Below are 17,734 nucleotides of genomic sequence, written 5' to 3' on the forward strand. Positions count from 1 at the left end.
GCCTGAACCTAAAACTGGTTTGTCAAAAATTATAGACTCCTCCACATTTATGAAATCAAGCAAAGTTTACATGGAATATGATTGCAAAAACTTTGATCTCAGGCAGCATATGGAGACTTTGAGTTTAAAACAAAGGAAAAATGGATGTAACATTTGGGTTACTTGCACCCTAAACAGCCCAACATAAATATCTGTGAGAATTAGTGCGTAAGAAACTCACATGGCTCAAGTAAGAATGTTTTATCTACATTAATGCTTCCTTAGCTTTGTGCATGACAATCAATCAAACCAGATTTGTGGGGACTTCATTTCATCATGGATAGAGAGATTTCTGGTTTTTCTTATTGCAAGTTTAATAGGAATAGAAATATTTCAAGTTTTTGCTCTTTGCTTTTGTTATTATTAATCCCTAAATACTTGAATAGTTGCTCTCCATAAAATGAGATAAAATAACTTTAAGGTTTCCTGTGCAAAATTATTTTTTATAAAGGTGCAATTTGTAGAATAAAATTGCATGGAATTCATTGTGGGCCTCAATGCATTCCTGTAAATACATAGACTATAAATTAACAGGCTACAATGCTCTTCCTGACAGTTACAATGATTAAGACACTGTGAAGAAAAACTTACTCCTTCTTTTTCCTAAAAAATGTTATGCAATTTACTAGGATCAATCAGCACAAACTTCAATTTGAAATGTATGAAAACTCTCTAGTACATTCACCAGTTCATATAGTCAGCTTTTCCTAGGATTTCCCAGTGGTATCTGATGTGTAAAATGTCCATCTATATACAGCATTTTTAGTTTTGCAGAAGCAGAACATTTTCCATGCTGCTTCCTGCAGAAGTGAGTTACACAGAGTTCGTAGGCAGGAGAGTTTACTGTGCAGAAATGTGAAGATGATGAATGTTTTTTATGTGCTTTTCATGCTTGGTTTCAGATTAATTTATTCAGACTGAAATGCATTTCAGTTCATTATTTCATTTTAGAGTGATCAAAAAGAATGATCTTTCCTTTTTAGAGGCCCCCTAAAGGAAAAATTGCAAGGGCAAAGGGTGACATGATATGATTAATAAATATCCCTGTATGTGTGACTGCTGGGCATCTTCAAATGAATACAGAAAAATCCTCGTGAAAGATGAAGACTGCCTAGATTCTCCCAGTTGCTGTATTTGGTAGTGAGAACTCTGAAGTTCTAATCCATCCTGAGAACAATTGAAGTATTTTCCCTCCATTTCCAATGAAACAGTAATGGAAAATTCTCTCTTTAAGCTCACCCTGCTGCCTAGCAGCTGGCCATTTCTCACCATCTGTTAGTAGCTCTGCACTGATGTATCTGTATCTCACACACCTTTCTCTGAGAGGGGCAAGGAGCACCTTTGCCTTTAGCAGGTCCCTGGATTTCACTGTGATCACTGCCTTCAAGGGAGGATGTGCAGGAGCACTGCCTGACCCACAGTAACAGAAACTGTACAAAGATTCTGTCACTACAGGAATCTCTTTGCACTGTAGAAGAACTGAAAATCATATTTTGTGCTGTGCAGTCCAATCCTGTGATGTTACTCTTGCAGCTGCTCCTGAGTTAAACATAAAATCTACTCCAAATGTGTTTTGTTGAAGTAACATTTGGCATTTCAATAGCTGAGTTAAGTGCCAAGAGGTGTTTCTGTTCCAGCTACTTTTTACTTTAGGACTGCTTTTTATTTTCCTAAGGTAATTTAATTGTTAAAAACACCTTCAGTTCCTATATTAAAATTGTATAATTCTTCAGAAAAGTGGGAATGACTCTACAGCTTCTATGCTTCTGGGGCACCCTTCTTTATATTTTATGGTTTTCATTTTTTATTCACACATTATTTTATTCACATGATTTTATATAAGCCTATAATATTTTAGATATATGTACGTCTGGAAAAAAATTGCCTGAAACAATTAATAGCTCTTTATTGGCTTGCTGTTTCTTAAAGAACATAATACCACACGTTTACATTGCAGGAGTTAATAATTTATGGCAAATTCCTCAAGGCATTATCAAACTGTGTGAATTTGTGTATCTGATCAAATATTTATTAGTTGCAGTCTCTTCCTACACTGATTTTTCTTTTCATTTATTGCTCTAGGCCTTACTGCAGAACTCTTAGGTGATACTCATGGGCATATGCCCCCAAAAGTAAGGCAATCATTGAAATACCCAACTTCAAAACAACATACTGTGTGAATTTTAATTTTTGTGGGGGATTTTTTTAAGTAAACAGAAACACTATTTAATTATCTTCTATATCTCATTTACTTGATCTATATTAAAATTAAACAGAAAAAAACTTTCATCATCTAAGCTGCTAATAGATTTAAATTTTGATGGAGTGATGTCCTAAGCTTTTATATTTACTATTTTTTTATACTTCTGTTTAAGCTCTTCTTATTGTGCTATAATCCTACATAGAGTGATTTGATTCTTTATTCATTGTTTACATTCTCTGTAAAGCTCTGCCCTCTGTTCTCCTTTTCCATAAACATGGTAGGTGTGCAATGAGTCCATTGCACTCAACTAGTCTGAAACTTTGGAAGCAGTAAATGTAATAACTCATAGAAGAATATAAATGAAATGTTGATGAAAAAAAGAAATGCAAAGTGTGCAAACATCTCCACCACTCTGTTTCAGCTCTGAAATGCTCCTTCCAAAATGTTCATTACAAGAAAGTTTTTCACTTTGTCATATTGGATAGCTTCAAAAGATAGAGAAGTCTCTTCTGGACTGTGATCAGTTATGCTTTGCAATAGGACTTTGCTCCTCTGAGCACCATGCAGCAAGTTTTCAGGATGTCTTTTACAATTTGAAAATCTATATGACTAATTTTAAATTGATTGAAAGAAAAAAAATCCTGTTTTTGCTCAGAAAAAAAAACATGTCCTTAGCTTTCCTGTGGAGGCATAAGAAGCTCAGGATAACCTATTTTCAATAATTCCACCATAGAAAATAACATGTATATAAGGAAAATCAGAGGCACTATCTTTATATCTCATTCTCTTTAATGTTCCTTATCTTACCTCAGAGGTAATAAGGCCGAAATAAGCCATGGACGCATCGTGTAAATAATACTCTCTATAATATCCCATGTTCTCTTAAACAGAGACATCTTCAGAGCTAAGTTAAATTGACAGACTGCTTCAGAATGCAAACTAATGCACACAGGCAAAATAATCCTGAGTTATGCTTACAAGAATTCACATTTCATAAAGGACAACAGGGAGAAATTCTTGGGGTAGTGCAAAGACAGACTTGTGAGAGCTATGCATTATTTAGATTCATACAAATAGATGAAGAGGTGCTAAGCCCATGATGAGCCCTAGGCAGCCTTGGCAATTATGAATAAGCACAAGCATCACAAGGAATGAAGCACCCTGCAGCACTCACTGCCAGCACAGCTCTGAGGGTTAGACCTAACAGGAAACAAAGAAAGCAAGCCCCCCTTGTCCCCTTCTAAAGAAGAATTTTGGTGCTGGAAAAATGATGCACACAGTATTGGTTATTTCATTACTGAAATTTTCTTTATGATGGATGGATGGATGGATGGATGGATGGATGGATGGATGGATGGATGGATGGATGGATGGATGGATGGATGGATGGATGGATGGAACTCCTCTGTGTGAATATACAGTCTTGTATGAAATGTGAGAAGTAATGGTCTGCATTTCCATTGATCACTAGTAATAAAAAAGAAATGTCTACTAAATAATCACTGACTGATACTTTTTATAGCTACATAAACAACATCTGGCCTGATATGCCAACTTTTAATGTTTTTTTTTTCTTTTGTATTATCAATCAAGCATACCTATAGACAATTGATATAGCTAGAAGAAATTTAACATTACTCCCAAGATTCCTTAATGACACAGCAAGGTAAAAGAGCTCTAGTCTACAATAATAAGTCAGCTTGGAGAAATAAAAATTTTAAAATTTAAATTGTTAAGAAAACAACAGTCATGCTTATGTTATTCCACTAGTTTGGCCCTGGACACTGATATAAAGGGGGCAGGAAACATTTGGTAGATCTGTTTGTATTTCATGGAGTGTACTATAATTTTGTAAACTAAGCTGAATTTAATTCCAACATGCTTAATTTCATTCTTTCTCCAGAGATGTCAATGTGCTTTGTTTTTCATACAGAGATGGAGAGATGATTACTAAATTACTTTCTCCACCTGTTTACATGTGATACCTGGTCTCTAGGAAGATTACTTAAGGATTTACAGGAAGAGTTTCAAAGGTAGAAATTGCAATTAGGTATCTAACACAGCTGAGAAATCCCCAAGAACTCTGTTATAGAAACTGAAAAAACACTTGCTTTTCCATAAGGAAAATGCAAATAAATTTATTTATTTGAATTTTCTAATATGAGCCCATGTTTCTAATAAACTCCATCCTGGAACTGCTGTAAAAATGGTTTCACACTGAAAGGTTTCCTTTATCTATACAGCTATAATTACAGAAGAAGCCTAAACAAGATGAGGGGAAAAGTAGAATTTGTGATTGTAAATGCTTTGGTCAAAGTAGAGAAATGCAGACATGAGCACTCTCATCTCAACATTGGCTATTGTACTCATTTACAATCGTGATGATTCATCATTTGATAATTAAATCTCATCTTGCAAATGCTGTTAAATTTTTTGAATGTAAACAATTGTTATATGAGAGGAAAAAGGAATGTGACACTATTTCATAGAGGGCTGGGTTTAGATTTTTTTATGAATGTTGTTTTTAATCTTTACTACTTTTTTAAAATCACACTTGTGCTTTCATCTGGAAGCATCTTTGAGAGCAAAACAATAATAAATTCCACTTCCTTTGCTGGAACTGTGTTTATCCTGTGAAAGGAGAGAAATGGTGTTGGAGTGAGACAGTAGAGTTCACTGAGGCTTTCTTCCCTCACCACTTTTAGCTGAATCAAAGAAGATGAAATGGGAAGCTGAGATGATGAAGACACTCACTGTTCCAGAGGAGAGGGCTACAGGCAGTATGGAAGTTACAGGACTAACCATGTTCCTCTGTCTCCAACTGGGGGAATCTCCTGGATTATCTGTTTTCTCATCATTCCTGGAAGCATTCCTAGAAGAAATATGAAGAGAGCAGGATTGCTTCTGTACCTTTTTCACTGTTCTGGCAGCAGCAAAGAAATGGAGAGCTGAACTAACTGGTCAGATCCTTAGCTGACTAAAGTTTTGCCAAGAGGTGTCGTAGATACAACTCCTCTGGCAGTCCCAAACTAGGGAGATTCCCAAACTTGTGGTGAGATTAGGAATGAATTATGAAGCAGCTTTGTGCTAGAGGCTGGTATAGTAGAAGGTCTGAAGAATGACTGATGTCTTTTCCTTTTGGTGTCTAGGGCAGACCTAGGGCCCTTGCCCTGAATCCTTCCTGAGTTTCTGCAGCAGGGTATTTGGGTAATAAAGCTGGGCTGGCAAATTACAGCTGGGGTAAATTAGTAACTTTTGTTTCCTCTAAGTGAACTGAACCTTATCCAAAAAATTTGCTACAGCTCTTAGCACAAGAGGCATAGAGACTTTTAAATAAAAATTGAGTTGTCAGGATATTACAGATCCTATAATATATACAACAGTATAGCAGAAGTCACAGCTAGGAGGATGTGCTGAAAGTCTAGGTGTAAGGTAATATACTAGTCAGCTTTTGTTTTCCCATTTCTCCTCTAAAATATGATGCCCTGACATGTTTTGGGTTTTGTGGTGGTGTTGGTTTCTCTGTGAGTTCTTGCCATTTCCATTCAACTGCATTTTCATTCTGTAAAGAAGCACTTCACATTGGTATTTCTGCTGATCAGTTGAAAGCTTCCTTCTCGGCAATGTATGGGTGACTACCTGAGTAACTTTGGATGGGTCACACAGCACAATGCAAGGCTCATAATATAGCTGTGCTTGTTCTGAACCAGTAATCATGGGTGACAGAAGTCCCTTAAATATCATTTCTATTCCAGGACGAAAGCAGCAGTGTAATATACTGTCCTCAGCCTCAGCACACAATTGTGATTATGCTGTTCTTAAAACAAAAGCTACTGTCTGTATATTTAAGTATATTCCAAATGCAGTAACACAGTTCACTGGGCCTAAATCTCTACTGTCAGGCATTTCAGAGATGCCCCATGAAATATTTAAACTTGTCTTTTGATGATGTATTACAGTGCATACAGAGGTAAATTATTCTTAAATCTTGCAGGAGAATGTAGATTTGGTCCCAGTTTAGTCTTTCATGGTGAATTTTGTTTTGATAAAATTACTCTGGTATATGTTTATTTGTAATATCAGGGATCCTGTGGCTTCAGCTAGTGTCAGAGTTCAAGAAATATAACCAAGTTTGTGTCTTTGCTTGAAATGACAGCTAGAAAGCTAAAAGCTCAGTGTGAATGGAAATGTGAATTTCTGTAATTAGGAACATGAGCATAGTAACCTTAAATGAAGCTCATATCCTTCCAAGGAAGTTTATAATGAGGGTGATGAGTACACATGCTGCTGAAACATTACCCTCTGAACTGTACTGCATAGAAGTTGTTGTAATGATTCCTTGGGTTTGTGGGGTTTTTTAATTAATTCAGTGATGGGTGAAATCTCTCGTGTCTTGCTTTTATTGTCTCTTTGTGACCTTTGTCATATAATTATCATCTTTTAATGTTTCACAGGATCTCCCAGTTATTTTCAGTTCTTGGTAAAATTATTTTCACTGTTGGTCCACAGCATTATGATCGATTCTTTAAAGAAATTAGATCACATTAGTATTGTAGCACAGGTCTTTTTTTTTAAACATGAGTTTAGGGTATTGCTTGATGAATGGGAATGGTAAAAGTCTGGCAATTTTACTACTTTTCACTCCCTTTGCAGGGAATTATTGGTGGCTCAGCTGAGATTCACCACTGAATCTGTGTTTTCCATGTTCTTTCTTTGATTAAGTTCCAGTGAGCCTAAGTCACTTTGCATTGAAACTGATGAGGATCAGTCACACTCTTCCTCTCATGAGTCCTGCATTACCTGTGAAAAGGTAACAACTTTCTCCATTTCTTTCACCAAATAACTTGTGATTTTCTTATCAAACCTTTAATTGGCAATGTCACATACATTTTTGAAAGTGTGGATGTGGGCCAATGACAGATATCCCTTTACTAATCACATTTCTGTCCTTTCCCAACAAGGTCAAGCTCCTTTTGTGAATTTCACTTGACTCTCATTTAAATCACCATTTTATAACAATTGAATCTTGTTTGTCAGCACTTTCTTTCACAATTTACTGTAATGATCTAGTTGCTGTGGTAGTATCCTAAATTTGTATCAGGTGAGTCCTTTCAGATCCTTCTCTGTGTTTACAGATTCACTGATACTAAATATTTGGGGAAGAATATTCCAACTTAGATTTTTGAAAATGGTCCAAAGAAATTAGAAATTCTGAAGAGAATAGTGTGAAAAGTAGATGTGCATTATAAAGGCATATTAAGTAGCAAAAAGATTAATAACACTGGCAAAGTTTATTCAGCAGAAATGTGTCTTATACATTGTTGGGAAGGATTATGGATGCTTTTGTACTTGGCAGAACTAATGGCTATGAGTCAGGCCTGGCTGTAAGGTTTTACGCATGTGCAAGTTTTTTTAAGAAAACCAATTGAGAATGGAATCGTCATTAAAATGACAGCTTTTTTTAATCAGTCCCCTTCACAGCTGTCTTATTCTAAAGGGTATGAGAATGATAGCTGACCTTCTGGATATAGAAATGACATTTAAAAATATTAAAAAGTACAGATTATTCCAGTTATAAAAGGAAAACACATTATATAATTTCTTTGTCTTTGGTATTACTGTTTTGTAGTGATAACCTGTCTCAGTTGAAATCTATGGGAATTTACAATTGATTTTAACTCAGCAAAATGTGCCATCTCCTGACATGAGAAAAAGACTGACAGAAGAGCTTAAGGTGTCTGTAGAGTTTTATTTTTGGAAAGAATGCAAATGGACTTCCTGATGTATTCTAACAAAACCAACGTATACTGGGGCTGCTTTTTGTTACTGCTGTAAGCAGCTTTCCCACACTCTGGTTCCAAGGATGTATGCCTGGCAAGTGGGAGGCATACATTTGAATTTGCAGTGGCTAAGGAGAGCAAACCCACAGTTTTTATGCTTTTGAACAGATTAGCTTAATTTATGAGTTGTTTTGAAAAAGGCAGGTATCATCAGCCAGCTAATCTTCACAAGAAGGGAGTCCCAGCTAATTAAGTGCCTGTCTTCAGATAATTTATTCCAGAGTGCAGAGGATGGATGTGTGTAGGTCCTTAATAATGCTGCACTGTCACTGCTACATTTGGTGGCACTTTTGGCTCACCTGCTATGCTCACAGTGATTTTTATTGGCTAGAACTGGATATCTTCACCCCCCACCCTTCCTCACAGGGTGGGTTTTTTCTGTTGTTTATTGAGATATTTTTCTGTCTTTATTTACTTCTGAGGGGAACCTGGGTGCCCAACTTCCCTGGATCATCTTGTAACTCCTTGGATCAACCTAGTAGAATCAGCCACCTAAGTTTTTGCTGCTGCTTAAACTGGATATACTTTTGCCCCTTTCTTTTCATCCTAAGTTAATACACTTGATTTTCAGGGAATTATTTTCTCGCTGTCTATAGCTACATCTGTTTAAAAAAAAAAAAAAAAAGTAAATAATTTTTATATACTATTCTTCTTGCAGGGGCTGGAAGTAAGTCAGATGAACTTGATAATCACAATTGGCGTGGTAGTAAGAGTTGTCCAAGTCTTGGTCTAAAATTAGAAGAATAAACTGGAATCAGCCCTTGATTTTTGTCCCAGCTGCATTAATAGTGCTGTCACAAGTTCATTTGTAACAGAGACTAGGCCTGGTTGGAAAAATTCTAGCAAAACATTTCTATCAGAGAGCATTATTTTGTCAGGACAGGGTGGAAATGTAGCAATTCTCTTCAGTTTTTTAATGAAACCAGACAAGTTTCTGGTAAATCTGGTGTAGTTTCTCAAGAGTTCACCTGACCTCATTGTGTCTGTGGTAGCCCATGGGAAATTGCAGACCCAGGGACTGTGGGGGAATGAGAAACTTTGGGTTATCGATTCCCAGATAACAGACTATATTTAGTTTCCCAATCATAAAAGCAAAAATCCGCATTTAAAATAAAAATTAAGTCTCCAGCAGTTTTCAAAGAGAATACTTTTTGCAACATAAATCTTTTTAAATGGAAATATTTCAGATTCTGGAATATGAAATCTCTTTACCTAGAGGAGAATTCAGGTGTGGAGGGGGGCGTTGCAGTTTTGTTTGTTTGTTTGTTTTCTTTTCTTTTCTCCCAAAATTCTTGAGGGTGGAGAAAAGGCTGTTGGGTTTTTTTTTACCCCCGTTATAGATAGGTTTTAATTTTTTGACAGAGCACTGTGCTAGCCAAGTTATCTTATGAGAATTTTGTAACTGCCTCCTTCATGCTGTCCTTTATAATTACAATCATCACTATCAGTTTAGTGAACTTGAAAATGTGCAGGGATTTTTGCTGTATCTCCTCCCACCGAGTCTAACAGTAGCTTTAAAAAGGCATTGAACAGAGAGCATGGTAGCAGTCTCACTATAAAGAAGTCTGCATTTAGTTAAAATATGCTTTAACAAAAATGGAAAAGAGCATTATCGTTTCCTCTCCTGCTTCCGTAATGTATTTTTTTACTAAGCTGGTGCTTAGGAAAAAAACCTGACAGGGGAAAGAACAGCTCTTGCTTTACTGCTGCAATATTAGGAAGAAGAAAAAGAAATTCCTGTGATTTTTAGGCAGTTTCTGTTAATGACAAATGCATCAGTGAGTGGTATTGAGGGTTTCATTTCAGTAGTTGAATCAGCTGGTAAACTATGGAAACTTTTTTAAAGTGTGTATGTGATTATAAGCAATTCTTAGCAGTAGGAAATAGGAGTGGGATTTGTCAGAATCTTAGCCTACAAATTGTTAAATCATAGTTCCATCAACTTCAATTTATCAGAAATTTTAAGGTAGTGGAAGTCAGTGTATGCAATGTAAAATACCCCAGTGTAAAAACTGAGCTGGATTTTTTCATTTCCTCACTTTTCCATCAAAACTATTGTACCAGTGCAGACTATAACACATTATTGATTTGAGTTTCTCTGCTCCCCATTCAGCACCAAGCCAGCAGTGTTCACATTTTCTTTTACTGTATCTCCTAAAAGAAGGTCTATTTATGCCCTTAGCAGCTGATTCACTCATTTTTGCTCAGAAAATACAGAGAGTTTAAACTATTCTAAGACTGGCATAATGGTTTGGGATTTCTAACATTTTCCCACTTCAAAATCTACCCATTTATTACAATGAGAAATTACACAAAGGTTTCAGTATCTTGGCTTGACACATTTTTCAAACTAGCAAAGCCTTGCTCCATATACATATTTTTCTATACATGTGTGTGTATAGGTAATTTTTTTTTCTTTGTGTTTTGCGTAATTAATTAATGCACAGTAATAAATGCCTTATAAACAAGCTATGGTAGTTGTAGTCATTGCAACAGAGATGACAGATTTCTGTTGCTGCATTTGGCTTTTTGGCCTAAAGCCATTTAAAAATAGTTAATGGAATTTTCATTTTCACCTTGATATATTTAAACATGATGAATTTTCCCATTAAAGATCCCTGACATTCTCATGTGACAGTAGATGAAGCTGAGTGACATAAGCCTCTGCCCTCTTGTGGCAGATCAGGCTGATAAAGTAAGCAATGATTAGAGAGATTTTCTTCAACACTGTCTCTCTTCTTTTCCACGGTGTCTCTATAAAAAGTTTTAAGGGTTCAGCTCTGCAGATGCAGAATTCCTCACCTAGCTTCTAATGGAATCATGCTCATAGGGAGAAAATGGCTGGAGTTCCTGATTCATCTCTGCTATTCAAACTGTGCTTTGAAGACTGGTATTTTCAAATTTAAGGAAAAAAAGGAGTTCCTGTGTCATGGTGATGGGTAAATTCTGCCTGCAAAAGATGACTCATGTTTTCTGCAGCTTTGCAGAAGACAAATCATCAAATATAGGATTAAGTTGTAACAGTATAATCCCATCTTCTAAAGATACCAGGAAGACTTAAATGAAGGCATATTTGATCAAGGTGTACTTTAATGTAAGTGTTAAACAGAGAAAACCAGAGTGTGAATGTGAAAAGGAATCAAAGGAGTATAATTTGGACATTTGGGCAAGGAAGAAACTCTTCTCTCCTTTGTTGCCCTAGCAGCAAAGTATTTTCCAATAGCATTTTTCAAGGCACTTGCTGATTCTGCAAATTCCCTTTCCTGTTTCGAGTTTCTGGCATAGTTTGTAGATGGTTCACTATGAGAAGAGGTATAATAGTAGAAAATTACAGTGGCACGCTGGTGAACAGAAGTAGAGAGTCAGGAAGAATTTGTGAGGACAAGCTGAAAAGCTCTGGGTGCATCAAAAGCTATAGGAGGTTATAGTAAAAGAGTGATTCTGGTTAAAATGTAGAAATACAGAAAAACATAGCTAAGGGAGGATGAAGGTCAGGTTTTGCTTGTCAGTGCCAAGCTGCCTCCAATTCACTCTTGGAACAAGATCAGGAGGGTTATCTTAGCTCCAACTCAATATAATAAAAAGCTAAGTAACATTCTGAGGGGATAGAAGGAAGAAACAAGAAATTATCGTTAAAAAATGAAATCAAAACAACTCACCCCCAAACAACAACAAAATCCACAAACACAAACAAACAAAAGAATCAAAACAAGTGTCAACCAACCAAGCAAACTACTCCAGGTTCAGCAAGTAGAAAAGTAAATTGAGGATAAGTATAATGCTGTGTAAATGTATTTATTTAGTAATGGATTTTATTTGAATTTTGTGACATTAGTTCTGTTTCAATCTGGGTTTCAGTTCTTTAAGGTCAGAAATCCCTTCTGTTTGATGAGTAAAATGTGACACTCATGTAGCAGTTGATTGTTTGAGCTCACTAGCGCAGAGATTTCTCCCCCAGATGCTTTAGTGACCACCGAGTACTTTGACGTGATATGACTCAATATCAGAAAATGTATCCACCATAAAAAAACCCCATGAATTACCATATAACCATATGTTATTCAGATGTCAGATTGCTGAATAAAACTGTCCTTATCCAAGGTAAAACAAGAAAACAGCTGAAACCCATAAGAATAAAAAGTAAAAATAGGAAAGTAAGAAATACCAGTACTTAAATCTGTAAGATCAGTTTAACAATGTAAATTTTTTTTTCTTTTTTTTTGGTAGAGTAGGATCTGCTGAATGTCCTAGGTAGTCAATATCGGGAATCAGTCAACAGAATGCTATTGATTTGAGGATATATGAGGTAAAACAAGAACAAAAGGCAAAAGAGGGGACAGTGGTGCAGAATGTGCTATATGTGCATTGGCAGCTTTAGTATTTCTGTAGTTCATAATGAGTGGCACATTAATGCCATACTATCCAACCTTGCCACTCTGTGTTGGAGAATTGAAGACATTTTGACACCAAAATTATTATCAAAGAAGGAAAGAAATAAAGACATAAAGAAAGGGAGAAAGAGGAAGAAAAAGGAAGGAAGGAAGGAAGAGAAAGGAAGAATGAAAGACAAAGAGTGTGTGCATAGACTGAAAATAGGCAGAGCCCCAGCTGGCAGAAGAAAACAAGGGCTGTGAGTAGGTGCTGGGATTGGGAGGGCCATACACAGCCAGGGTAGGTAGGAAAGCAGTGGAGAGAAGTGAATGGAGAACACAGGAAAGCCAAGAATTACTCCTGTTTGCAGTAAACTTGCTTACAAAAAGTATTTGGGTTACTGCTGGTTTATACATTTCGTTGAAAATTTTTTAAAAAACCCTGCTGTGGATTAGCATCCATGTAGCTGTGAGCATATTATTATTAAATCCCTCTTCTTCATGTCCTTTGTGTACTGCTACCATGAGCAGACAGCCTACTATTTTTCAAACATCTGTTTTGAAAGACTTGTGAATATTTGCTTACAGTAGCATATATTTAACATTCAAGCACTTTCAGCAACTCTTTGATACAATTAGCTCATAATGAGCAGCTTCCATGCTAGCAACCTATGCTAAAATGCTTATTAAAAACTTTAAAATGTTGAGACTGACTTTAACAAAAAAAGGCCACACAATCATCAGCTCACTCCAGGGAGTCTTTCTGCGGTGTTGTTTCTACAAAGCCAAAAATAATTGCTGCAAAAGTTCTGTCTTACTCTAAGCTTTTGTGCCAGGACAGTACCTGAAGGTACCTCAAAACCTGCTGAGGTTGAGTGCTTTGTGACAGATTCCTGAAACATCATTTGAACAGAGCTTTGACATTCTGTATCGTAAAAGGTATTTGGAATTTTCTATTAAAAGTTCCTCATGAACATTTATCTCGCTTCCTTCATCATCATCAGGCCCAAGGTGCTACCCTGACCTGACAATCCAGCTGAAATAACCAGTTTTGACAAGATACTCTTGCCAGGTGAAAGAAGGGAAGGCAGAGTGTGCTTGCTGGCACCACCTGCTACAGGGAAGGCAGCTGACAATGAGGTCTTGCCACAGGCATAGACCATCAACAGAGGAACTCTGCCCCAAACAGGCTTTTTCCTGTGTTTCCTGAACACAGAATAGTGTTGCCAGTGTTTGAGAACTTTGCCTTAAATCTCTCCTTGAGAAGTGAGCAAGATTTCTTGGTGCAGATCCCTCCTAGAGATCCCAGGAGTCTTAAGAAGAAAACGCAAACAATAGAAAAAGACTTCAGCCTTGGAACTTGAATTCTTTAGTTAGCTGAACCACAAAAATATAACTAAGTAAAAAGCCTCTCCTTCTCCCCCTTAAACTTCAGGAATGTTTATTACTGCTTTAAGATGCACACCCTTCTCTTCTAAAAGCACTTAATTTGTACTTTGTAACTTCTAGACACTGCAAAATAAACAAATACCTAAAAGGGACATACTAATTTATATAAACTCTTCTATTAGGGGTTTCCCCTTTCATATAAAATATGAGTAAGAAGAAGTTATTTCAAGTTATGAAATATTTAAAAAGCAAAACTGCTATGAAAAATATATGGAATACATATGTGTGTGGAAACCCAAGAGATTGAATTTGTTATTGATAGGCCCCTTGGTCCAGAAGCAGCCTTGGTGCTTCCATGTACAAGAAGCAATTTTTGCCTTGACTTCAGTGGCTTTGTGTATTCAGCTTAGATGCTTTACTCCAGCATCCTCTATCTTGGTTCCTTTTGTCTTATTATGTGAATTGCAGTGTAGATCACATTCTATCCTATTGAAAGTTACTGCACTTATGAGGAAATGATGAAAATTTAGAGATACTTGTTTATAGAATGTGATGTGCAAATATTTGGAAGTACTTCCTGTTTTCCTTCATATTCCAACAAAATTTAGACACTGTTCTAAAATATGCATTGAGAATCAGAGTGATAGAATGTTTTCCCATTTTCTAAATAGACAAGAGTTCTAAATTGTTCAGATTCTATGTACATAAATGAAATAACTAATGCATCTTCAGTACACTTTGTTTTAGTGATTAGCTACATAATTACCATAATTGCCCATTGTATTCAATGCATCTTGGTAACAGTCTAACTGCTGTTATATTCCTGAAAATGTCATATTACTAGTCATTGTCAACCCCAGGGCATATGTGCTTGGCATCATAAATTAAATATCATCTCAAGGAGAAATAATCAGTTTATCCTTGGTAACTTGGCTAATTTGGGGGTAGAGGAGGAATCTACTCCTAAAAATTTTCTCTTGAAGTGTCTGAGTATTTTTTTAGATCATGATTTTGCATATGTCATGAAATAAACTTCTGTGAATAACTTGAGCTAAATTACCCACATTACTACTTGAACAAAACATCTTCCTCAGCAGACAGAAAAATAGGGTACACAATAATTTTTCTAAAAACCATCATTAAAAAATAAGCTTTGGTCATTAATATTCAGCAAAAATTCTGAGGCTGGTTCTTCCACTGTTAGATAAATGAATGTTAGACTTTAAAGGCAAAAGTGATTTTTTCCTGCCCTTTCTCTGAAGCAACATGAGCCAAACATGAGCCATGAGGCAGCTGCAGAGCTTCAGCAGCTCCAGCACTCTGCATCACAGCAGTGCACAGCTCCTGTTGGGAAGATGCTTTCCTCTATTCAGCTCAAAACACACGAGACAGACACTGTGTCTGTTGGTAAAACACAGGGTCAATATATCCTCTGTCAATATAATCTCATTTAGTCATTCATTTGGCCATTTAGTCGTTCATTTGAACTCGGTCTTTTAGTTAGTTCAAGTCAGAGTTCTACTTTTGTTGGAGATTTTTCATCTGTCAATACACAAGACAACAGCCTTGCATATTCAAAACTCTCAAGCACCCAAAACTCTCAAACACAAACAAAAAAACAAAAGAAACAAAAAACCAAAGTAAAATTAAAGCTTTACTACTTATATTTATGGTTTTTAAGTGTGCTTAATACAGTTAAAATACCTTAGTATAAGAATATTGCTCTAATAATTATTTATTGTATTTATTAAATGAGGATGAGTACCTACAGTTACCACTTCAATATCAGCTGGGTTTTGAGGCACTAGCCAGTCTGAAAAATGAGAGTTTGGAAATGCCAAAATTAGGTTGGATATGTCAAAATGGAAGGCATATGTTTAAATCTTTGTAATTATCTCTACCTGTGGAGTTAATAAGCAATTAAATCTGTCTGCAAAAAAATCTGAGGCAAAGAGATCCATTATTTCTGTGTTAATATGCATGGTAGCCTTTACCTATGAAATATTAGTAGTGGAGGGTTTATTTGCTCCTATGAGTTTAGTTTTGCATCCAGAACACTATGTGGTACCTAAAAACCTGGGAATGCAATTATTCTTTGTGGTTTTTGGAGGGGAGTCTAATTAAGCAGGTCTCCACTGTTACAGGCACAGATGTTAAAGAATCAACTGTAACATGAACTATGTATCCCAAACTGAAAGCCAGGTCGGTCTCTAGAGGATTATGTTTATTATTTGACAGTAGAATCAACAACAAAGCATATAATTAACATCAAAAGAAAAGAGATACCATTATTTTCTTGTTTCAAGTGAATTCTTTTTCTTTGACAAGTATGGTAAGTTGTTCTTTTAAGGTTAACCTGCTCTTTTAAAAACTGAAATCATCACTGAGTAAGCGTCTTTGGTGGCTTAGAGGTCAAGAGGGGTGGATTCTATTTAGTTAAAATATTCCATAGTGCTCTGAAGTGTTAAAATAACCCAATTACTGTATATACTTACCAAGAAAAAAATCCAACTGAAACCTCAAAAACTACATTAACCTAATACCTAGGTTATATTAGAGACCTAATACCAAAACCTAAATGAGTCAAGGGCCACACTTTTTAAAATTACTGTCATTTCCTCAATATAAAATGTGTGTATTTCCTTGTTCACCTCCAGTGACCAATGGTTTCAATGAAAAAGTCTCAACTGATTTCTACAAATGCAGACAGAGATGTGATATACATGTAAACAAATGAAAATGTGTTCAATGTGAAAGCAAGACTTCTAGAGTTGAGAACTCTTAGCTTTGAAACCTGCAGTGCATTTAAGGAAATGCGGCAGATTCAGTCTCTAGGCTTCCATAACATGGACTAAGCCTATAAAGAAGTTTGAGAGCTGAACAAAGTGTAAGTACCTTACCTAGAAGTCTTGCAAGTATTATTTTTTCATAATTTTATTTTTAGAATAAACATATTCTATATTCTACATTTATTCCGATTTATTTAATCCAGAATGATTACAGCTACATATATGAAAATGAAGGCCACGTGGTTTTATGCATTAAATAATTGGCTGTTTAGATAAATTTCTTTATTCTAACCATGTGCATTTTATTTTAAATGTATTTTCCCTGAAACTTATCTGCTACAAAGCCTTTTTTTCAGCCAAGGAATTCAAAGTTTGAGGCCACAAAGCAAAACCACAGATTTTTTTTAGAAATCTAATTAAAGAACTGTTAACCCAGCCATATGGATAAAGGATCTTTAAATGGTCTGAACTTTACCAACATGGAGAAGTACAAGAAAACACATAAAAGATGGAGTGAGTAACATAAAGGTATGATTCTACGATTAATGTAATCATCTCTCAGTCTCTGTTTCATATGGCTGATTGGTATGACTACACACTTGAAACTGTAGATTTACTCAGTTCTTAGTCTCTTCTGTTTCTTCTACTGTCTAAAGCCATAGTCAGTTTCTATCCTGATAAGAACATGCTAACCATTCCTTAATGTTTGCATAAATAAAATCCTCATGCAACATTCCTTGTGCACCTATAGGAAGAAAGTTTCCTTTTTTATGCAACTTTAATGCAACTTTCAGAAAACACACTAAATTGATAAGGAATTTCTTATTTCTTAATAGACTAGGTTCTCATTTTTTTGTCTATTAAAAAGACACAAAATCATCTGCAAAAAACCCTAACCTGGAATTGTGCCCATCATCTTTTCTCAGTCCTTATAAAGTGCAAAGCACAGTCCTTCAACTATGACCCCATAAGTTTATGGGTTACCCTTTGGTATTCCCTGTATTCAGAGCTTCTCCACAAGGTCATACATTTGGAGTTATAAACTTTTTTCTGATCCTAGAGGTCCATATGCCAAGAAAATTTTGCTTTGATTCATGGAGCCTG

At 35.9% G+C, this 17,734-nt stretch overlaps 1 protein-coding gene across 1 annotated transcript in view; it reads left to right on the forward strand.

Annotated features, from left to right (window-relative positions):
• The window catches only part of LOC131561362 (heparan sulfate glucosamine 3-O-sulfotransferase 1-like), a 92,903-nt gene that overhangs the window by 25,795 nt on the left and 49,374 nt on the right, over positions 1–17,734 (forward strand). Inside the window, exon 3 of the mRNA XM_058810644.1 lies at positions 6,965–7,052. Coding sequence (XP_058666627.1) covers positions 6,965–7,052 — 88 coding nt within the window. The remainder of the gene's footprint in view (positions 1–6,964; positions 7,053–17,734) is intronic.

This window comes from Ammospiza caudacuta, chromosome 9, assembly GCF_027887145.1.
Source record: "Ammospiza caudacuta isolate bAmmCau1 chromosome 9, bAmmCau1.pri, whole genome shotgun sequence".
Classification (NCBI taxonomy): domain Eukaryota; kingdom Metazoa; phylum Chordata; class Aves; order Passeriformes; family Passerellidae; genus Ammospiza; species Ammospiza caudacuta.